The following is a 24,138-nucleotide window of genomic DNA, read 5'->3' on the forward strand; positions in this document are numbered from 1 at the left end:
TACTTAACACGAACTCTTACTATAAGGAAGTTCAAGTTTTTAATAAAGTGCCTTCGGGCAATTAAGAATTTAACAAATAGATCCCCCGTTGCCGTGCGTCTGTTCAGTAATAGATCACAGATGACTTCAGAATTTGAAAAGAACACAAAAAAAGTGGCGCACGAGGCGATAGCCGAGTGTGTCACTGATGTTTATGACGTCATCTATACGTCTCTCCTCCAATTGATCATAGGTATGAATAAATCATAAGGCGAGAATAATTCCACTAGTTATATAAAATGGCATATTGCATTTTTGATTGAGCAGTTCTAACTAACGGACTTGGACTCTTCAAATAGCCCTGTCTAAGTTTGTTTGATGCTTATGTTTAAAGGACCTCAGTCACGGGAAAAAAAATTTGCACATTTTGAAAAGTTTAGCCTAAATTTGTCAAATTCGTCGTTTGCAATCCGTGTCAATCTTCGCATCCTTGACCATCCTTGTTCTTTTATGGTTTATTATTATCTCTTTGGTGTTTTTCTATCTTAGTAAACTATTATTTTGAGGTTTCCTTCCATTTAAAAGAGATTTTGCAAGTGGCCAAAAAATAAAATAAAATAAAATAAAGACAAAACACCGTGACTGAGCTCCCTTAATGGATTCTGATGCCTTCAACGGCCGGGTCCTCCAAACAACATTTATTCCGACAGAAATGCCCCGTCTGTTTCATTTGAGATTTCTTCCCACCAGCATTGGGAGGTAAGTGCGGTGACAATTTTGTTAGAAAACAACCTCTGTAACTAAAATAGTTCTATGTACGGTTTGCTCTCGCTAGTAAGTTGTAAAACTAGGAATTCCGCTCCCTCCACTTGGCACCACAGTCGTGGATTTCAAATTTAAACTGGTTAGAAAAATACTTGCTGCACACGTCGCACTTGCAGATGAAGATTGATTTCTGTTCCTCCTTTCTCGTGTCTTCCAGGTTTGATTTTAGGCGGGGTGGTACGTGTCTTGCACTCATAAAGTCAATATGGCAGTCAAGAATACACCTGCAAAATAATCCGCGGTTTCTTCATTAATTTTCGACCAGGTTGGCATTGTTTTTTTGGTTTGGCCATCTTAAAAGGGTGCAAAAGTGCCAGACAACTTTGTCCCGGTCCACACTACGCCCGGTCCGTTCACACTAATCCGTCACAAAAACGGAGCTTTACGAAAATGCTCTTCAAACCGGAGGAATTTGAACACGCCGGCTTTGCGTTTTAGTGTGAACGGAAAACATTTTGAAAACGAAGCTTTTCGTTGACAATGACGTTACGATAATCATGATTTCCCCCTGCTCCAGTTTTACTCACTAAATGAACTCATACAAATCCAAACTGACCGGTGATTGTTGTGTTTTCAAATTCCGCCGGCGTAGTGTGGACGCGGCGTTAGTGAGTCAGTGTTCGAGCCTGGTGGCCCACGATACTGAGTCTGAGTCACGATACTGAGTCTGAGTCACGATTTTCGTAGCATGAAGCGACTAGGAGTATTAGTATGATGGTATGATTGATCATTGCAGTTATGCACACAACTTAAGTAGTTGCGAAATTAAAGCCTGCAAAATTTTTTCAGGCTTTAATTTCACAACTGCCTAAGTTGTGTGCATAACTGCAATGATCAATCATATCTTCATATCATTCTCCGCAGTTCAAATATATGAACTTTCATATATTCACTTGCAGGAGTATTTGTATTCCCCCTGGATGGGATGCTAGTCCATAGCACGGTTACCCCCAGCATTCAGGGCGCTGGTACCCATTTGTACAAATGGGTTGTGAGAGGCACTGTGAGAGTAAAGTGTCTTGTCCAAGATCACAACACAGTAACCCCGCCAGCACGATCCAGAGTCGAACGCATTAACAACTGAATAAAGCCCACCGTGCGATTAATATCAACTAACTGTAAAATGCCGAAGGACAAAGTTAAGTAGGCGGACAACCGACGAAACAGGGGGAAAAATGCTTCCTTTTTGTGTCTTCATAGAGTTCTAGAAACGTTGTCGAAAGTTTTGGAGAACTTGAAGTAATATCAGTAAGTTCATAATTCTTCTGGTAGCAAATGTAAAACCACTTGAGAAAGTGTTTCATCCCAATTTCCAAACACCGAGAATCTTCCAAACCAAAACATATTCTTATAGAAAAAAGAAAGAGTGTATTCATAACTGAAAACGAGAAGAAATAAAACGAGGGGAAGTCACGTTTTGAGAAAGAAAGAAGTTCCTGATAGCAGCTAGCTTCTTATAGTCGTTCAGTCCTTGGGGCGTAGTGAGAAAAACGGTGGAGAAAAGGAGAGCGAAGCTTGGTGCGAATAGCTTTTCTGCACAGCGCTTCTCCCCTATTTTTGCGTGCGCCATTTTACCCGCTGCGCCCCATCAAATTGAACGCGCTTCGTGTATGTTGTAGGCTCGCAATACGTGCGAAACTTAACTTAACGAAACGTGCGCTAAGAAGCAATAAATTGTCTATCTACACTTACTTGATACAGAGTTCAAAAAGCGACGGGATTTCTTTTGTGACAAGGCTATCGTCTTCAGAAAACCACGGCTTAAAGTTGAAAAACAGGTTTTTCCGGCTTTTTCTCTTTCTCAGGTAATCTAAAATCGAGCGCAGCCCCTGTTGTACAATTTCCGGTGGAGGTGAAGTTAAAGGGTTGTCCTGTACATCAAGGCTCTTTAGCTTTGACAAATTCACAAGCTCCGTTGGTAAATAACTGATGAAGTTGTTTCTGTTGGAGACAAAAGTGTGTAAGTTGATCACTGCAAAGTCTACAAAAGGCATTTACCATCCTTAACTGTATCTTTGTGGATACTTAAGAGTTATACCGTAATCCATCAAATATTTTCATCTTATTGTTTTAAAAATTTAACATCGTTATAAATGAGGGTAGCTAAGTTTTCATTTTCTTACCGAACTGAAATAATTTGCAAGGTGGGAATGTGTCCAACAATTCTTGGAAGAACGTGCTGATAAAATACAAAGACAAAAAGTGGATAATAATTAGCCAATAGCAGACAATAAGGAAGTCTGCCAACATTGCAGCTCTCATTTGCAAGAAGTGGCTTAAAAAATACATGTAACTTGTTTAAAAGAGCTATGTCATGGTTTGCACATCTTGAAAAGTTCAGCCCAAAGTTTTCAATTTCTTTGTTTGTAATCCGTGTTAATCTTCTCCATCCTTAACCATGCTTTTTCCCTCATGGTTTATTATTACCTCTTTCAACTGGTGTTTTTCTGTTGTTAGTAGTAAACAATATTATTATGTCCTCAGAGCTTTATTATATAGCTCTCTGCACGCACTGCAGGCCTATGATGCTCCCTCATCATAGGCCTGCAGTGCGTGCAGAGAGCTAGATAATAAAGCTCTGAGGAGATATTATTATTTTCAGACCATATTTGTATTCTCGTTATTGGAAAGGAACTAGCTTGCAATGGAGGCTCATGTGGGAGAATATCATGATTAAAAAGAGATAAATGTCATTTGCATTTGAAAAGACTCCCCACATTAGCCTCATTTGCAAGTTAGTTCCAGTCCAATACTGGGAATATGAATATGGCCTGTTTAAAGGCAATTTTGTAGATGGCCAAAGTAATACTGTGACTGAGCTCCTTTAATGCTCCCAGGCTGCTTTTAGCAGACAGGACAATCCTAAGACCCCATCATTTTATCTCTCGTTCGCCCTCTTTTTCGCGATTGTCCCTAACTATTGAGAGTCTGGAACAGGCTGGACAATCCTGAATTACTCTTATTGGAATCCCATCCAGGTGGAATAGAAATACTCCAAGTCAATTATTGCTACAAAAACTGGGATAAGCTCTGGCAGTATGGAGCACTTGACCTGATGTACATGTTGTCTTTTATTTATCACCCTACGTTCAATAGACGTACTGAAAAACCTGTTATCTACTAACCAAACAATTAAATGACACATCAAGTTCTTTGAGCTGCTTGAGGTAAATCACAGACCACGGCAAGTCATTCAGTTGATTTCCACACAAAACGACTTTCTGAAGGTTTGTGAAGTAGCACAGTTGTACGGGAAATGAACATATTTGCTTACCTTGGAGTGAAAATCAAAATCTGATGTTAGATAGTTACTCAAAATACAATCACTATTGTTGTAGTAGGGGCTCAGGTGGGGTGGAGATAGGGCGGAACTGGACTTAGGGTCAACTAGGCTGTGAGTAGTCTCTCTTTTGCTTGACATTCCATGGGGAAGAACACAAAGTAAAATGCAACACAAGTGAGTGGTCATGAGCGTGATGAGCATGCAAGCATGAAATGCGAAGCCACAAGCTGCAAGTAGATGTCACTCTTACAGTCACGCTTGCCGCTCACTTGCTAAAAATGCATTCTTCCCCATGGATTTCCGAGCAAAAGAGAGACTTTTTGACCATGATGGTTTCTTCATCTTATCTTACATGCACAGTCATCTCAATTAGTCCAAACTATCATGCAGCTATGCACAGAAAGACTATATAGAGATCCACTTTTGTTACAGTTTTAGTTTCCCCATATCAAGGACAGCATCTTGGATGAGTGACTGAGAAGTAATTAAAGTTCAGATGTGAAGTGAACTCCCAGGAGGGGGACTCCAATATAAAAAGAACAGGGGTGCTCATCGGAAATTTTCAAAAGAATGTCTAAGAGGTACCACGATCCTGTTTTGTGGGTGTGGCTTGACATTTTTTTGACCCCCAAGATGTACCAATTCTGAAACACGACATTATCTCTGAGATATTTTTTTGGTGGACCTGTTGGGGCTAAATGCCCTAAGAGGTTCCAAAACTGTTTTTTTAACCCCTGAAAGGTACGATGAGCACCCCTGTCCTTTTTAAATGGGAGGTCCCCCTCCCCCGCGGTGTGAATTGATGGTCTGAACTGGCAAAACTCTAAAACTAGAATAGCTTAGAAATAAATAAAATAAAATAATAAATATAAAATAAATTATACCTTCCATTATAAACTGCTCAAGCTGAAGAGGATTCTTGTAAGTCTTTAAAATCCTATCCACATCTTCTTCAGATAAGACGTCTTCATCTTCAGAAACAGATAACTAAGAAATGAACACATTGAAAATAATTAGTGATTACTGATCGAGTCCCAGATGTTCAATCAGAAGGCTACTGTTAAGTTCATGGAAATGGAGGAAAGCTAACAACGTCTTAAATGAACATTGTGCCAGACCAAAGCTTGGACTTCACAAAAATAAAAATAATAAAATAAACAAATCAAAAAAAAATTGTAAATTGATCCTGTGAGTTAATATCAGTGATAATAACTATAGAAGGAGCAGTGCCCTAAGGGTTACCATGTTGGAATCTGGATCTAGTGACGGCTGCATAGGAGACTATACTCGGATCATGTGTACTAAATGCAGTCGCAGTCGAGTGTCAATTGATACCTCTGATTGATATGCTTGATCGACCCTTGATCGACACTCAATCAACACCCCATTGACACCTTGGATGACACTTGATCGACACTCGATCAACATCTTGTTTGACAGTTGGTTGAGAGTCAACCAAATTTTGATTGATGCATATGAGTCAATCACCACTCAGCCGACTATCGACTGACTGTTGATCAAGTGTCAATCGAGAGTCAACTGAATATTGATTGAGATGTCGATCAAGTATCGATCAAGATGTAGATTGGGGATATTGATTGAGGGTATTGATTGACACTTGACCACAGATGCCTTTAGTACACATGATCCCTAAATTCTTGGGAAGACAAGTCAAGCACGTTGGAAGCGTTCTGTCAAGTTGTGCCAACGTGCATGCCTCCTACTCCCATTCATACTCCTGGGCTTCGGGTGGACAAAGGCACTGTGAGAGTTACAGTAAGTGTCTTTCCCAATAACACAAAAAAATTATCCCGCCAGGGCTCGGACCTGGGCCCCTCCATCTGCTGTTCAGTGCACTAACCATATTTATAATTAGGCTACCACACAATCCGTATAATTAACCCTAAACTTTCGTCACGTTCTGGCATTACGTGAAGTAGTAAAACTTCAATTCGCTGAAAGTGGCTTAAGAGGGAAATTGTATCCATAATTCAAGTACTATGCGGAAATATTTTGCCTCTCTTTCTTTCTGAAACGATTATCATTAAGATCATGATGAAGCTGCAAGGCGTCTTAATTAACTTAATTTAAAATCTCACCATTTCTGCTTCCCTATTTCCAAAACAGGGAAACATTATCTTCCAAAAAGGTTCAAGAACGTGCTCCATGGGTGCAAATGACCTAGGGACTCAAAGCGTCCACCTTACTCGATACAGGTTGATTCGGTCCCTTCCACGTCGTTCATTTTGCGTAACATTTCACTTTTATAATTTCCCCGTTTAGCTTAGCTCAGCTCCTATTTTTTGTTGTCATCAATCTTTGCTTCATGTAAGAACTGAGGAAAAGCCTCTAATTACCAGGCTTTCCTCGAACAATTGTGCTTTATCGAAAAGGCTTCTGGGTGATAACCTTCCGAGAAGTATCCTTGAAAAAGTTTTGCATAGTAAGGAGTGTGGCTGACATATTTGCTGTTTGTGCGTTGCTTTCCGGCCTTTCCCTTCTCGACTACCGTGATCAGGAAAGCTTAATACACTTGGACCCATAAGGTAATGCTTGACAAGTTGTTTCTTCTTTTTTTAGCGTGTCATTTTTGTATAAACTATTTTCTCTGGGCATCGAGCATGCAATTTTCGCAATTCAAAATTGCTGAAAATTGTTTTTCTGTCACGAGTTTTCAAACTTCCTTTGGTCAGAGAACTTTTTAAAGGTTTTTAGCGTTATAAATACCTTTCTTAAACCAGTCATTCTCTCATCTAAATCTATAGCATCTGTCGTCAGTGGTTTGTTTGCCGATACATAACGTAACTAACCTCAGATGCGAGATTTCAACCGAAATATGATTTATATTTCGTTTTTCTTTCGTGTATGTATTTCAATTGGAGTATCAAGACGGTTTATGCAACTCTACGATGCCCCTTTTCCGAATTATAATTTATAGGCCAATACCTATAGTAGAGGGAAGGTACACATTAATACAATAAATAAGTAAATTTGTTTTACTTATGTAAAGTAATGAGTAGCTTTTCTGAAGAGTGTTAGAGTCATATGACTTTGGATTATAGATCTCCAAAAAGGGTTTTTCAGGGCTGTAGCTAAGAAAATAGCCTCACGATTAAGATTTTCATTGAGCCGGTCACCATTTTTCAAAGTTACAAGGCGGCACAGGCAGTACGTTGAAAGAGAACATGCAAAACGTGCTCAAAACAAGATTTTATTTCAGTCACTTTACTCATTATAGTGGCACTGATACTCAAGGTAGTCAGGAATTTATTCCAAACTTTTCATTTAGTTGCGTTAGACTGTTCGATATGGTTCAGATATCAAACAATTGTAGGTGCATTACCTAAAAACTGTGTGTTGTCCTTTACCGAGTGATTGGTGCCAAAATCCAGCCAACCTCTTTCTCAGCCAGTGAATTTTGGCGGCAGCTGACACTTAGCGACAACCCATGGTTTTATGTAGTGACCTAGTGTATAGTGTATCGGTTTTCTCAGATCAAGAGACCTAGCCCAGTGTTTTAGACATGGCTTGACACTGTCTAGAGAGTCACAGTGCCCTTGTTATATTGAGGGTACTGACAAACCCAGCTATTTTAAACTCTTGGTGGGAAAGAGAAATAGTTCAAAATAAGCGAGTCAGTATTAAAATGAAAATGATAAGTTACAACAATAGCAAGTGACATGATGGAGTGACATATGGTTTACATGCAGTTCTTATTTAAATCAGTGTGAAGTAAAAGAATGTTTAACTCGGGTAATGCAGTATGCTTTCGTCAAGGGATGCCTTTTTTTTTTTTTATTGACCAGAATGGCTATCTAGAGCAGAATGCTTGGGGTGTCCTAGCCAAAACCTAGCAGACCAAGTCATATGGTCTGATGATAATCTTTAAACTCTCTCATTATAGTTCAAAACTAATACGGTTGAGTTTAGGCTCAGGAAAACCAAAATCAGTTTGAGACAGCAGGAAGTTTTAAATAGCCAATTGTGACTGTTCTGTAGTAAACAGGTGAAATTTAAGAAGTGCAACTCCAAGGGAAATACGTTTTCTTCAGTAAATGATTGTGAACACATGCCTAACTGTTGATTGATGTTTGTCTTCTATCCTGCTTTCCACAGTTGTCAGCCATGCCATCAGTTTGTTCATGCTTTCACACTCTTGTCTGTCCCTCTGGGAATCCCATATCTGAAATCCCCCATGCCTTTGGAATTCCAGTAGACTATTTTTGTATTCTCAGTATTGGACAGGAATAAGCGTGCAAAGAGATTGATCTCATTTGTATTTGAAAAGACTGCCAACATTAGCCTCAGTCACAAACTAATCCCGGTCCAATAACAATGATACAAAAATTGTCTTTTGTAAGTACATGTGTACCCCCCATGCCTTCGGAATTCCAGTTCAAAGACCCCCCCCCCCCCTTTTGCCATAGAATTGCAAAAAGCTGTCTATTATTAAAGCGATAGACCACAAGTTTTTATGGTTTATAGGCTGATAAACCACAAGGGATGTTGGAAGGACACTCGAAGAATTCGTAAATCAAGAGTTGCAGGCGAGTGATTTACGAATTCTTCGAGTGTCCTTCCAACATCGCAAGTGGTTTATCAGCCTATAAACCATAGAAACTTGTGGTCTATTGCTTTTATATAATAATTCAGAAGACACGCAAAATTTCCATGAGTTTACTGGCACAATAAACCATAGCTGATTGACCAATCAGAGCATGTACATTCTTTTAATTATTATATTAATAGGTATATGCCATTGGGTATTTTCCAGAACCACCTAACAATCAGGATTTTAAAACTAGGGAATTGAACTGTCTGTCAAATCAGGTCCTGGAGCACCAGAATCTATTGGATATCTGACCGAGTGTTCAACAGGGAGAAGAGAAAGAGAAATTAAGCCTGCTTCGGGTTAAGTGTCCCATACCTCTGGAACTTATCCTGCTTTTGTATCATTAGGCTTCCCTTCTCACCTTACTTATCCTCTTCTTGTCAAGTGGTACATTAGGCCTTTATGCCATGCCACCAACCTTGCTGTGATGTAGACCTTGCTCCGGGTCCTCTATTGAGCTCTGTTCCTCTGTTGCTCTGTTGCTCTGGGTGTCAACCCCGCCCTCATTACTTTTCTGGGGGTCTGGATGTGGGGGGTAACAAGGGGTTTAGCTTTTGCCCAAGTTTGTTATACTTTGCGCACCCAGGTAATGTACCATTTGTAGCCAGCTAATATTTGGTGGATTTTGAGCATTTGAGGCTTCCATATTAAAATTTGTTTTTAAGGGAAGAGTGATTGGTCTTTTGACTCTATTTCCACAAAATAATCTAACCTGCTATAGTGTTTCCATTTTAGATGCCAAACATAAAGTTACAAAGCTCAGATGGGGAAATATTTGAAGTAGATGTTGAAATTGCCAAAGCATCTGTCACAATCAAGACCATGCTTGAAGGTCAGTACATGACATTAACTTAATACCAGGGTTTACGTGTTTAATAACTTTTGAGGAGGTGAAAGAGCACCACTTCAAGCTCTTTTGCAAAATGATCCAAGATTTTTTTTCCTTCTCTAAAGAATAATAATTACTGATTATGTTTAGCTTTCTTGTTATCTCTTTTCCATCACAGATCTTGGTATGGATGAGGATGATGATGAGCCAGTCCCCCTTCCTAATGTAAATGCGGCAATTCTCAAGAAGGTATATTAATTGTGTTACTTTGTCTACCAAATTTACTCTCTATGTGGCTTTCACATCAATGCTTACAGTATTTATAAATATTGATCTTACAAAGATAGAATGCAATACAAATGAATCCTTTTCTTCGGCCAAAAAAAAAACCAACAACAAAAAAAAAAACTGAGAAGCACCAAGTGGTGATTGCCTGACTAAGTCTTTAATTGGTGAAACTGAAGGGACCATTAAAGGATTCCTGAAGTAAGAATGCAAGAAGCTACATGTTGTTTGCTATTATGATGAATTATGAAGTCAAATACATGTAAGAATATTTGTTGAATAGATTGCTGTATGATATTTGGAGCAGGTACAGATAACTTAATTGTTGACTGTCTCAGCAGCATTCGTTGCTGGGTGAATCTTTTTATCATGGAGATAACTTCTTGAATCTGCCAAAGATCAAGGTGTTGTCAAAGTCACTAGGGACATTCAAACTGGACTACAAGTAGGAATGTTCAAACCTAGTGCATAAGATAATCAAAAGCATATTACATAATGTATGCTTTTGATTATCTTGTTTTGTGAACACCAAATACTTATTAATAGTCTCCTGATCAACTGGTCAATAATAGAGAGGAGCAGGGACTGTACATGTAGCACTGTACATGTAGGACTAAGAAATAAGGAATGTAACTGGACTGAAATTTGAAAGCTGCACATATACTAGAAATCTTACTCATACTCCAGTCTGAAGGTCCTTAATCGTATGATCAAGGGATAGTGCATGATTTGATTATGGCATTGTACATTTTTGTCGGTTTTCCTAAGCTGCAAATGAGCATTATTCTCATCAGTTTTCACATGTACTTGCTGTTATGTAATAAGTCAAATTAGAGCGGTTTTCAATATTTATTGAGCATGGTAAAAGCAAAACCAAACCAGTTACTTACCAATTACACTACTCAGCCAATCTCAAACCATAGAAAAACCAAAACCAAAACCAAAGTAATTATCTGATTACTTTCGACACTCAGTTGTAAAGCGCTCTATTCTTTCATTTTGATCAAAATTGGTTTTTGCTTATGATCTACTCTCTGCTTTATTGTTTTTTCTTTACTATATAAAACAGATAGATTCCATGTTGCTGTGCGTCTGCATAGTAATAGATCACAGAAGATGTCAAAATACCGGTATGGCAAGAACATCAGTGATGCTTACCTAATGGCTTGTGTCGCACATTGACATCATCTGTGTTCTAATAAACAATTAGATTATGAGCTCAAGATTTCTATCGCGTGATAGTTGATGAGGGCTTAGCCCGAGTCAAATATCACACATAGAAAGCGAGAGTGAATAATCTAATTGTTTTAGTATAATAAATCTACTAGTCGTTCAAAACTTTATCCAAATCCTTTTCGCGGACACTTCAAAAACGCCAAGAAGCGGCCGTCATTTTGTTAACAAGGGCACTCTGCTATGCTACTCACTATCTATCACAGAATAGATAGTGAGTAGCATAGCCAATCAGAGAACAGCATTCTTGATAGAACGCTGGTAGATTTATACAAATACTGAACAGACACACGGTAACATGGAATCTATTTGTTAACTAGACAGTTGTTTATTGTTGTATTGAAGGTTATACAGTGGGCCACTCATCATAAGGATGATCCACCACCACCAGATGACGACGAAAACAAAGAAAAAAGAACAGATGACATTGATCCTTGGGATCAAGAATTCCTCAAAGTTGATCAAGGGACACTGTTTGAGCTTATCCTTGTGAGTATAATATAAATTAGTATCACCCAACTAGTGGACTAATGCAAATCCTGCCTTTTAATTGCTACACTACTAGACGACTTTTAGTAGTAGTCCTTGAGTAATGAAATTGGTTCAATCGAGCATGATGCTTTCTTTCTTTTTATTCCCAAATAAATATTTCTTCAACTTGCATTTGTTAACTTTATTATTGCCTGTTCTGTCTGACTAGTTGGGTGTACTAAAACAATTAGACGCTTCGCCCCCAAGGGCCATGGGTTAATAGCCCATTCGGCTTCGCCTCATGGGCTATTGACCTGTAGCCCTTCGGATAATGGGTCTAATTATTAATAAGGTTTATCCAAAGGTTATTTGAAACTGCCACCATGAGAAAATGCAGATTCCCCCTGTGGAATAACACATTGAATGCTACATAGTTTATAGGTTTATTAAAAGTGAGCTTGATAGTGAGGCCTAAAGAACTCAAATAAATGAAATGTATTGAATAAGTATCATTCAGTTTTCTTTGCTTTTGTCTGCTAGGCCTTGCTACCAAAGTAAATTTTAATGTGAATTAAAAGAAGCTTATTCAACTATGAAATCCATGTTGCTGAAGTGCTTTTGGCTTAACCCTACCCTCTTTCTCAAAGCATTCTAAAAATTCCAGTTTGGTTGATGCTTTTCTTTCAAATGTTTAGCTTTTGAACCCCCACTCCTCCTTGGAATATCCAGGTATCTCCATTGGGGTGGGTCCGGAAATTTTCTGGATCTGCATAATACTCAGTCAAGAAAATACATTTTCCATAGATTTGGTTCTAAATTTTTTTACATGTATGTTTGTTTCTTTCTCATTGCAGGCTGCAAACTACCTAGATATCAAAGGACTTCTAGATGTCACATGCAAAACTGTTGCAAACATGATCAAAGGTATGCCAAGACACGACTGCAAGTTACTAGTCCAGTTTGCAAATTAATCATTTAAATATCGTAGTAATGAAAATCATAACCAGGGCTGTCAATAAGGGTTGTAACCTGTAGCACCTGTTACAGCTGAGCATGCTTGATGGCCCCTTGTTGTTATGGGTGAACTTGGCTGTAGTTGATACAATTCACCCGTGAAGTAACGAAGTTGTTACGGGTGTGAAGACAAAGGCTACAGGTGAAACAAAACTTAATGCCAGCCCTGATTACTATGACGGGAAGTGGAGATTGATTTGTAGTAGCTGGCACTGAGTATTTGGAAACTCCAAACCAAACAAAGGGACGTATGATTTCAGTTTCTATCAGATGCTTATGAAGCACTTTTGTTCGTTACTGCTAAAAGTGTCATCACCCAAACAATGCACTCTTTGGCTGCCACAATAAGGAAAGTATACACATGAAACAAAAACTGCTCACCATAAATAAGCCAAGAGCAGTTTCCTTGTTTCATGGATTATTCATGCTACAACATCATCTTGTTTAAATTTTAGAGTTTTTGTTTTGAACCTGAAGTGGTAATGAAAGGGTATCAAAAGCAACAAATATTTTTAAAAAAATTAATAGATAGACTTGTTTACATTTTCAACTCATACATAAGTTTGTAGAGTTTCCTATGATTTTGGTGCTTCTCAAAGAGACTAAAGACAGCTCTACTGTTTTCAAAAAATATTGGAAACTTGTTGAATAAGTCAATTTCTGTTCTCAAATCAGGAAAAACTCCAGAAGAAATCAGGAAGACCTTCAACATTAAGAACGATTTCACACCTGAGGAAGAGGAGCAGGTAAGGTTTATTTATTGATTTTTCACTCCTCTAGGAAAATGAAATGTGGGTGCTACTTGATCATTGGTTTCACACTTGAATGTTCTAGCACTGAGGGTCAAAAGTGATTGAAAAGTGTAATTTGAGTGATATCAGTTCCAGTCAGGAATACATACCAATTAGAGTCACTCCATAATGAGTGAACAAACTTGAATTTCACCTTGCTTTTCTATCTTGAGCAAGTGCCTGTCACATGCTTCTTGCCCAGAACATTTGAGTGCTTCTCTAAGTTTGATTTTTTGTTTTAAAATCATAAATTAGGCGGCAGATGGCTTGCCTTGGTTCTTGACCATGAGCAAATTTGCTTGTTGGGTATCTGGAAGGGACATTTTTCATTCTCATTAGAGCTGTTTTTGTTAGCATGGAACCTTTCATTTTGAACCTCAGAAGGCTCTTTCTGGGAAAGAATTGACTGCATCAAGGCAAAAGATACTGACCAAAATAAGTTGCTGTCCAAAAGCAGCTAGTCCATTTGTCCATTTGTCCGTGGACATTATCTGTTCTGAGAAGCGAACAGTTCTCCAAGAGGGTAGCTTGAGGAAAACTGTGAGCTTTGACAAACAGGTAATGTCTAACAATGAATACCGAGCATATTTTCACACACCAAATGGAGGCTATTGTGTTTCTTATCCTTTCAAATATTTTTTGCAACATGGACAGTTTTGAAATTGGGGAATATCACTCAGATATTCCCCAGTTCTAGCTGGGTTATATTCATTCCTGTGATTTGTTTAGACCAATCGTCTGTGAGCTAAAATATTTGATGGATTAGATAGGGAAATATTTATTTATTTGTATGTCTCTATTTCCCATGACAGGTTCGGAAAGAAAATGAGTGGTGTGAAGAGAAGTAAACAGTTATTCTACTTTGTATTTACTTGGAAATAGCTTTTTGAAGTCTAAGCTACGTAATCCCTGGAGAAGTGACCTTCATGATCTTTACAATAACAACAGTCTTTGCCGTTTTCTTACATTATTTTATTTTGCATCTTTTTTGGGTTGTGCAGTTCTTGAAAGTGGTTTACTACATGTTATTCAAGCCACATTCAAGACTTCACCATTCTCTAATGTGGTTTAATAGTAGTGAAGCCATGATCCTTCTGGCTTTATCACGATCACATCTTTCCATAGTTGTGGCAAGCACATGTACTGTTTCTTTCTTAAAAATAAATAAGGCGTTACAACGGATTTACACTGTTGTTACTGCATTTTATTTGATGTGTAATTTATAATAAAAAGATTGTGAGTCTGTTGTGTTTAATGTGATAGTTTATTGCTACCTTATCTTAAGATGTACAGTGGACTGAAGATAGTGACATGCCACTGATTGTAAGCATCACTTTCAGTGTGCCTACATGTGGTCAAAAACTGTAACATTTTGCAAAACAATGCTGACATGGCAAGTAAAAAATGGTTACCACAACCACATCAATTGAAAACTGGAAGAATAAACAACTGTAACTGTCTAGTACTTTTGCTCTCAGACTGAGAGGAAAAGATAAATCATCATGGTTGCAGTAAAGATTTGAAAGTCAATGCAATATTGCTAAGTAAAAGCAATTTCAGGGTGGACAGGCAGTCCAATCGGCTATGCATTCTCGGATGAGATAATGGTTTTGGCATGCCTGGTCAATTTGGCAGTCTCATTAGAATCTAGTCACTAGTGGCTGCTATTTTGTGTTTGGCATTCCCTTTTTGATTCTCTCAAGATGGTGCCCCAAATAATAAAATGAAAAGGGAAGTGGCTATGGCCAGCGTGGAATTTTTTTTTTGAGAAAACTATTTACTCCTGGGCTGAGTTGTTTGAAAGCTGGTTAACACTAACCCATTATTAAAAGTTAATCAAAATATTAATTTTTCTTGTAAAAAAAAAAGAAACTGTTTTTCACTATCTATGTGATGTGTAGTTTTAGATTATTCAAACTCAAAACTGAAGGACAAACAATACGAACAGGAAACCTCACTGAAAAGTTACAAAACTGAACTCAAAATTCTCGCTAATCCTGGGTTAGCAATGCAGCCCTGAATACAGACACAAAGTGACAGCAGTGGCTACACACCACCATTAGTGAGAGTAAATTAGACTATCAATGCAACTGAAATTCCTGTATTATCTAAACCATGCCCAGGGTTGTCAAAAGTAGTTACTTTGTAACTCTTCTAGCTACTCTGCTTGCTATTTGCCTGATTCTTTAGGAAAAGGTGGCAAAATCAACAATAATGCAGTCTTCAAAACTTTGTGACAGTCCTGCATACCTCCTCTACCTCCTCCTCCTCCTATAAATTCATTTAACTTTACTTCCTTATTTTTGCCAAGTATTGAAAATGGTCACTTAAATTAAATACTAACCATGCAAACTCTCTTTTAATAACACCACAGCATCTTAACAAAACACATGTGACTTGTTGGGTGTTACAAACAATTAAGGTAGAGGGTATGGACCCATTTTGGGGGCAGGGAAAGGGGTGCAGCTAAAACTTCTCTTGACATTTAGTCTGAGTGTGTAATCTTCTCTTAGTGCTGTTCATTGGATTGTGTGTAATATATCAAACACAAAAGACCGTGTTTGACCGCGTTTGATTTTCAAAACACCGGAAGAGAGGTAAAAATATGACGGGTAGCAGAGTATTTTTGAGGAACTCCGAGGTGTTTGGAAATGTGGTCAAACACTGTCTTTCGTGTTTGATATTTGTTCTCAATCAAAACTAAAACTAAGGAGAAAACGGAGAATTAAAGTCGTAAAAATCTATGCCAATTAAGATCAGATATCCAAACACCATCACGGTCATGATTTCCTTTGTTTAAACTTGATGAATTTAATTATTAATGAGTTTGAGAAGCATTGTTACTTTGTATGTACACCAGTACTAGGGATAGTTATGATAATTCACCCTGTCTAGCTAACCTCTTGGGTTGACAAAACCCTTAACCTTTGCATGCTTGACCTTGATTTTAAAGAAATAAACCTACTTCTTGGTGTTGAAGAACATTTAAATGACTGGATCACTTTATATTTTTGTGAAGCCTGCTAATCTTAAATGTGCACCCAAAATGCAAGAATGCCTGCTAAATACATTTGTGACCATCAACTTTGTGTGACATTTACTGAGAATATTTCTTTAATTACACAGTACTAAAACCACCTTTACTTTAAGTTTTGAACATTGAAAAAGTCACTGTAGTTGTCTTGTCTGAAAATCAAGTTAAAGGGTTGAATTATTACAGAAATCTGTGTAAGCTTTTGTAGGAGGTACATAAATTTGGGCAAATTGACCTGTTTTGAAAGCAATTTTGCCTGCCTGGTTTGACCATCTAGAGGAAAGTTTTTCTTGCATATTTAGAAGTTCAGTTCAAATAGTTTTGTCTTCTTTTGAAAACCAGTTTCCCTCCTGCTGAAAACATTAATGACTCCTCAGTAGTGTGAAATCTTGGCCAGGTTTGTTGGGTTGTTCTTCAGCTCTGCCTCTCTCCACCAGGAAAATTAACGTGTACTTGCTAATTGTGAGGACAAGACAGAATGCTTGTATCTTAACTAGGTAGAGTAGATACAGTAGTGAGTAGATTGTTTACAGTAAAAAAAAAAGAATAAACAGCCAAACTGCATCCCCAGTTTATTTTTACTGTACAAATCTGAGTCCTAATTTTAATTCTAGCAATGGGGAGCTTTGTAATCAAACTATAGCCCTCTATGCAGTTGTCCTTTAGCCTTCTGTGGCATTCCTTCCTTGCTCACTTGTTTGGAAGGATTATGTATAATGAGTTTGCATATGAGCCAAGTGGCCCATCAGGCCGGAGCTTATCCCAGTTTCTGTAGCGTGAAGAGACTAGGAGTATTTTTACTCCCTCCTGGATGGGATTCTAGTCCATCGCAGGTCTACCCCTCTCATTAAATTTGCTGGTACCCATCTATACACCTGGGTTGAGAGAGGCACTGTAAGAGTAAAGTGTCTTGTCCAAGAACACAACACGATGTCCCCAGCTAGGGCTTTAACCTGGACTGCAGATCTGGAGTGGAGTGCACTAACCACGAGTTCCCTGCCGTTCCTCCTATTGCATAATGAGCCAGACAGATATCCTCCTGATAAGAAGCTAATCGATGTATGGTTTATCCATGTACTGGGATTTATGGTATGGCACAAAAAGCTTGAGTGGTAAACTGACAACCTGCTGGTAATTTGGGAAATGACATACACCCTCCTGCACTACCCACAGGGCTTGAAACTGGTCCGCCCAATCTGGAGTGGAGCGCACCAACCATGAGGTCCCTGCCGCTCCTCCCATTGCATAATGAGTCAGACTGGTATCCTGATAAGAAGCTAATCAATGTATGGTTTATCCATGTACTGTGATTTATGGTATGGCATAAAAAGCTTGAGTGGTAAACTGACAAGCTGCTGGTAATTTGGAAAATGACATGCACCCACCTTAATTGTTCTTGGTAAAAATCATTTTGTTAGTGGTTTCATTTTGATAGTGGTTTTGTGATGAAGCAAAATGTTGCAAGCAAATGGTTTGATAAAATATTTGATTTCAATTCAGTGTCTCTAGTTGGAAGAGAATTCTTGATTAGGACAATTTTTCCAATCCCCCCTTAAAACCCCTTGGGGGACTCCCATATAAAATGGACGGGGTGCCCCTTTGAGGTACCAAGATCCTGCTTTGTGGGCGTGGCTTGAAATTTTTTTTCACCCCTTAGCGGCACAAAAAAAGCTCTTACTGTGTACCTTTTGAGGCTGAGAACCCCAAGAGGTACCAAAACCACTTTTTTAACCCCTAAAATGTACAAACCCCAAAGGATGGCAGACATGGACATAATTATACGGGGCGACCTGTGCTGTTACGAGGTTCTTTATGACTGGCCTAATGAAACAATAGGTAAACAACACAAGCAATGCCTATAGTCCTAAGAACAAAAGAGGTGCAGATAAACAACGAATCAAAATAGACATTTTAAAGAGGTGCAGGTCAACTTTTTATTTTACACAGATACACATTGTGCAGTTCCAGAAAATATGCATACTTCCCTCACAGAAGGGATTGGAATTTCCTGGGGTTTGGGGTTCTCTAAGACCAAAACATTTAAGAAATGAATCGAGTTTAATTGGAAATTCCATGGTGGGGAAGTCTTGTAAAAAAAAAAATCCCTTTCGTGGACGAGGTATGGATATTTTCTGGGACTACACATTGCCTGACCATTATTGTATGGTGACATGACCTGTCTCTCTATGGGCAGTTCTTTGTCCTTGAGAAAGAGATCAGACATTTTACCTGAAAATTTTCTTACTGGTAACAAAGCTTTAAGAGATCCTTGTGCAGAGGTCAAACAACCTTCACAAGTCTTTGTAGAGCTTCATCAGCATGAAAAGTTAAAATCCTTTTCAGAGGTAGTTTGGAGGCCAAGCCACTTAAGTTACATCAAGTTTTTCCAACTGGGGTGGGGTGGTGTTTGGCCTTTGTGGGACTGGGAGGATAGACTGCATGACAGCTTCACTTGGGGAAAAAAATTTCTATCTCTTGAAGGGAAGATGGTCTCTTGCTCTAATTTCCACAGTATAAATGATTAACCCCACAGTAGTCTATACAGATTGTTTTCATATCAGGGAATGGGTCTGGGTTCCTTTCCAAAACAGTGCCTGGTAACCTAGCCTGCATGTCAGGTTACCCTCTCTGGGAGTGGATTCTTCGGTGTCTTTGACACACCATGATCTGTTTAGTAAAGAAATGCAAAATTCATTTTTGGAGTGTTTTGGATTTAAGAATCCAATCTTGGATTTTCTCAAAGAAACGCACCCTAAGTCAATAACCGATGGAGCAGATTAAAATATCTGCTTGTCAGGTTCTAATGAGTTTTTAGTATTTCCCAAATTCAAACTACAGCGAAACTTAAAGGAGCTCAGCCATGATATTTTGAGTTATTTTGGCCACATACAAAATTACCTCTAAATGGCAGGAAACCTGAAAATAACAGTTTAATAAGATAGAAAAACACCAAAGAGATAATGCTAAACCATAAAGGAACAACGATGGCTACGGATGGAGAAGATTAACACAGATTACAAACGACGAATTTCAAGAATTGAGGCTAAACTTTTCAATATGCACAAACCGTGACGTAGCTCCTTTAAGCAACAGAGCACTTTTTCGGTGGTTACATAGCCTCATCTAAACACGAGGGGGATTCAGAGAATTGGAGAGTTATGCAAATCTGAGACGCATTCAAGCATTTCCATAACTTTTGAGAATTCTCCCAACCCTCTACGTGTTTAGATCAGAAAATGTAAACACAAAAAGTACTCTGGCTTTTATAAAATGTTTCTCAAATATATGCATGAATCTAAAATGTCACAACCATATTTACATAATCTCATCTAAACATACCTATCGACCATTCAGACCGCACACAATATTTCAGTTATTTTATAAATTGCAATGGCACATTTTACAGTTGTGCCATTAGCAATTGATATTAGACCTTTGAGCTGAAGTGAAACAATAATTTAGTTGTGATACAGATCTTCCAGTTTTTCAGTGGTAAATTATTCTGTTATGTTAGAGTTTGTTGGGTAGTTTTACTCTATATACTTTTAAAATACAGAGACTTAGTTACATGATGTCACCAATCTGTAAAATGGTGTAGTTTCTTCAATTTATTTCCAGTGACGATGTTGACATCTTAGTTGTAAGTATTTAGTTTAGGAGAGAAAATCAAAAGCTTGATATATAATTCAGCAACATTTTGAGTAACTAATCAAATTGTTCTGTAGGTTGGTTACCCCTTACTTAAGTCCTTCAAACTAAATCTTTAGTTGATATACATATTTACTTCAGTCTGTCGTAAAAAGATGAGTTATAGTTTAATTTACATGTCACATGAGACCACACCCACAAAGTCATACATTAAAATCTGCCAAGTCAGCATGACAAATATTGAAAATAATGGTTATATTCCTTGACAAATACATTCCAAGAGGAACAAGTAAAATTTGCTCTACAGGGAAACAGAAATATCTTGTTTGGGCTTTCGTACAAGTTGAAATTCAATTACAGTTCATTGATTCAATGAAGATCGCATGTGTCAATACAATGTCGGAGACTGTTATAACACACGCACCTTTAGTAAAAGATAGAAATATGTACATGAGAAGTTTCCTACCGCGATTGAGTACACAATCGAGATATGAAATCGAAAGTTTGCCTCTTTTTAACTAAGAGTCCATTTTTAAAAATATTTTGTAGAATTTTACCGATTTGTACACTAAAACATCACAATGCTACAGAATAGAGTATCGATATTTACGCTTAAACGAACAAAACATATACCTACGGCTTAAAATCCACTGAATTACCAAAATATTGCCTTCCTATCGAAATAAAGGCCATTCTTGAAAATCTGGGGGCTTTTACTACGATCATAAACACGAGTACAGTTCAAACACGAAAATTGTATAGTCAGCATTCGATATGTGCTAGTTTGTAAACAAAGTCCGCCGCAATGAATCTCACTTGATAGTATTTCATTCATCGGGATTCGTCGCCTTCGTCCTCTGAACGAAACGAAGATTTCCTCGACCTCGATCGATAATCGTCTGAAAGATCAGATTCCTGTGAATCTTTGAAGTTACTTTGCTCTTCTTCGATTCCCACCACGTCAACTTGAATCTCGTGTTCGGCCGTTGATGATGACTCGCGATTGCCGACCCCAATCAACTGCAAACCCACCGTTTTTGTTCTGTTAGTCAATAACTTTTGTAGCGAATCGTATTTTTTCCTCGCTTCGTCTCTCTCTCTCTTCAAATTATCGTTCTCTCTGGAAAGCTGCTCTAAGTCTTCACGAAGTTGCTGCCTCTCCACCTCTAAATCCTCTTTTTGTCGTACACGTTTCGTCCGACTGTTTTGAGCGTAACCGCGGTTCTTCAACGTTCTCCTCCTCTGCTTAATTCGGTACACCTCGTCATCTGAGACGCCACGCAGAACGCTGTTTAAATCCTTGACCGGCAAGTTAACTAAAACTTCGTCAGTCAAGTTGATATCTCCACCATCCTCTTCTTTCTTCACTCGTTTTACGATGGCGGGCTTCTCTTCTTCCGCCATGATGCCGCCCCAGCATCCTTTGTTGTACGCACGTAACACAATGCCTTCAGCTTTCCGAGAATTTCGATTCCTCCAAGGGTTCCAGTGTCAATGTTGATCTGCAGTTATGGGTCAGGCTAAGGTCTCCCCAGGGAATAAAATCTCTTCCCTCCCTATCTATTTTCCACCCGAAGGCTACCGGAAGTTAAAAGGGGTTGAGCGAGCCTAGGGCTGGAGTCCCGGGGGGTATTCCCTATACAAGGAGCCTCCACCCAAAGGGGGTTCTCTCTTCTGGCTTCAGGTACATAACAGGGTAGGGATTTCACAAGCTGGTGTGTAAAAATATAGGAAAATCTGTCATTTAGTTACTTTAACAGATGCACCTCATGGCCATCATTTAATTTATTAGGCACTACATGAAAATGACAAGAAGACTTCCTTTTTTGGTGATTTATTCACAATATGGTACAGTATGTGAAAGGGGCACCTTTTTTCTAGTAAAGGCATACAAAAGGGGCATCTTTTCCGTCAAAGTGGTGTACAAAAGGGTGAGTGGTTGGACCTTGGGGCGGAGCATAGAACTTTGTGGGAAGTCTTTGTGGAACTTTGGGTAAGTCTTAGATTTGTTGCTCTCTCAGCTCAGTGAAACCTAGGGTGTGGCCAGTGGCACTTACTACCCATCAGTTGGAGCAGAAGCCCATGGTATGAGAGTATTTATAAGTATTAGTAAAGAAATGCCAGCTTCCCCCTCACCCCCCCTCCCAACCCCAGTGCCCCAATGTCCAACTCTCTCATGACCACCGTTATGGCCATCTCCACCTGCATCACTTTGTTATGTGACTCTTCTTGGGGTAAGTGAGATTGTAGAGAGAGTTCACGAGAGAAGGAAGTTGGTGGGGGGGTATAGAATGACAAGGAAAAGGGTAAGTTTATGACCAAAAAATTTAAAGAAAAGTATGAAACTTAAAAAAAAGCCCTTCTGTGGGGAAGGAATGGATATTTCATGGAACTAAACCATGTTTAAATTAGTAAATAAGTAAGAAACTTTATTTTACCGCGGTAGCCCATTCAGCATCAAGGACTGCGGTATCCATAGGGGTCCTGAGAAATAAAGATATGTACAATCTAAAAAATCTTAAAATTAAGTTGGGTCACAGGTACATCTATGCCATCTCTCCCAGATTTATGCGGGTGTCTTTGCGGAATCTTCTTGATACAGGCTAAATCTTCCTGTCACCTAGAAGTTGAGAAGGAAAGCATGTTTTCTCACCAATTTTGGCGAATTTGGGGGTAAACGTTTGATCCACCATTGCAGTTTGGTGATCACAAGTTCTTTTCAGAATTTTTAGGTTGGTGTCCCATGTTTGTTTCCTTTTATGGGGAGCGGGGATGGCACAGTGGTTAGAACGTTCGCTTCCCACTGATGTGGCCCAGGTTCCAATCCTGGACCCAGCGTCACATGTGAGTTGAGTTTGTTGTCGGTTCTCATCTTTGCTTCAACAGTTTTTCAGCAACTCTGTGTTCTCTGGTTTTCTTCCCTTCACAAAAACCAATTCAATCTTGAAGCAGTGGAAGAAGAGGCTCTCCACGGAATGTGCTTCTGCAAATTCCTATTTACTTATTTATTTTTTTAAAGTGGCATTGATCTAGTCACTAGTAGTTCAACTGAGTTGATTGTAGAAATATGAACATATAACAGGTTTCAAAATTAAAGTACACGAAATAAATAGGTTTAAGAATTGATTGACCTGAATCATACCTCAAAGCAAGCGACTTGTACTTAGTTTAAAATTCTTTAAGTGCCCCTATTTTTGTTGTGATAAGTCACTCCATCGACACCTCGGTTGACACTCAATTGACACTCAATTGACACTCTGTCGACATCTCAGTCGACAGTTGACTAATTTTAGATTGATGCATATGAGTTGGTCGACACTCAGCCAACTATTGACCAATTGTTGATAAAGTGTTGATTGAGTCAACTGAGTATAGATAAGGATATTGATTGAGGGTATCGATCGAAAGTCGATCACGGATGCCATAAGTACACATGATCCAATTTGTCCGGGATATTTAAGTAGCTTGATCTTCAGTGATGTCCAAACCATTTTTCACTCTGGCATTTCATGTTCTGTTTTTTTTTTAATGCTTAAGTTTTGAAATCCATAATTCTTGAGATATAGATCAGTTTTAAATTAAGTGTCAAAAGTAATCAGGTGATTACTTTGGTTTTGGTTTTTACCACTTAATTATAAGCTCATATTTTGTGTTCTCTTGACCTACACAGGTCACTAGTTTTATAGTCAAAAGATATGAAGTCTTGTAATGGCACAGAGATGTGTCTGTTAATTTTTCAAGCAAGAGTGACATGTTCTCGGGAGATTGACTCCTTTGTGAAAAGGTCAGAGATGCTTGTCATCTTGCTTAGGGGTATAAATCCTCAGATTTAGTCTCACTTAGGGTGCTCAGGACCAATTACTGACTGTATTTTTAGTTGTCAAGGTGTCCTTTAGGGTTGCACTCCAAACAACTATACAAAAACACTGTTATGTTCATTTTAAAGTGGTATCTTTAAGGGGTCAAATAAAGCTCGAGCCATTCTCAGATTGGTCTTCTTAAGGGGTTTAATTCAAACTTTTCTACGAGCATCCCAAACCTTTTCACATGGGAGTCCCCCCCTCCAAGATGTGGAAGACCTCATGCTGATTGTATGGTGCCTAACGTTTGGAAGAATATCTTACTCGTAAAAAG

The 24,138-nt window shown here is 38.6% G+C and overlaps 3 protein-coding genes across 3 annotated transcripts; 1 reads left to right on the forward strand and 2 right to left on the reverse strand.

Annotated features, from left to right (window-relative positions):
* Nucleotides 1–21: 21 nt before the first annotated feature.
* LOC145495284 (uncharacterized) lies at nt 22–6,361 on the reverse strand. Its single transcript, XM_081474878.1, has 6 exons — nt 6,187–6,361; nt 4,972–5,074; nt 3,930–4,078; nt 2,928–2,983; nt 2,497–2,745; nt 22–1,028 (listed from the first exon to the last, which is right to left on the reverse strand). The coding sequence occupies exons 1-6, from the start codon at nt 6,253–6,255 to the stop codon at nt 827–829; spliced, it is 828 nt and encodes a 275-aa protein (XP_081331004.1). The 5' UTR covers nt 6,256–6,361; the 3' UTR covers nt 22–826.
* Nucleotides 6,362–6,499: 138 nt separating this feature from the next.
* Nucleotides 6,500–14,575, forward strand: LOC145495287 (S-phase kinase-associated protein 1). The gene is made up of 7 exons (XM_081474881.1): nt 6,500–6,633; nt 9,435–9,531; nt 9,707–9,777; nt 11,392–11,535; nt 12,372–12,441; nt 13,207–13,277; nt 14,135–14,575. Exons 2-7 carry the CDS (start codon nt 9,435–9,437, stop codon nt 14,168–14,170), a joined length of 489 nt encoding a protein of 162 aa, XP_081331007.1. The 5' UTR covers nt 6,500–6,633; the 3' UTR covers nt 14,171–14,575.
* An 89-nt stretch (nt 14,576–14,664) lies between these two features.
* LOC145495286 (uncharacterized) lies at nt 14,665–24,136 on the reverse strand. The gene has a single exon (XM_081474880.1). The coding sequence runs from the start codon at nt 21,406–21,408 to the stop codon at nt 20,836–20,838; it is 573 nt and encodes a 190-aa protein (XP_081331006.1). The 5' UTR covers nt 21,409–24,136; the 3' UTR covers nt 14,665–20,835.
* Between the last annotated feature and the right edge of the window lie 2 nt (nt 24,137–24,138).

The sequence above is a fragment of the Orbicella franksi genome, chromosome 8 (assembly GCF_964199315.1).
Source record: "Orbicella franksi chromosome 8, jaOrbFran1.1, whole genome shotgun sequence".
In the NCBI taxonomy this organism is placed as follows: domain Eukaryota; kingdom Metazoa; phylum Cnidaria; class Anthozoa; order Scleractinia; family Merulinidae; genus Orbicella; species Orbicella franksi.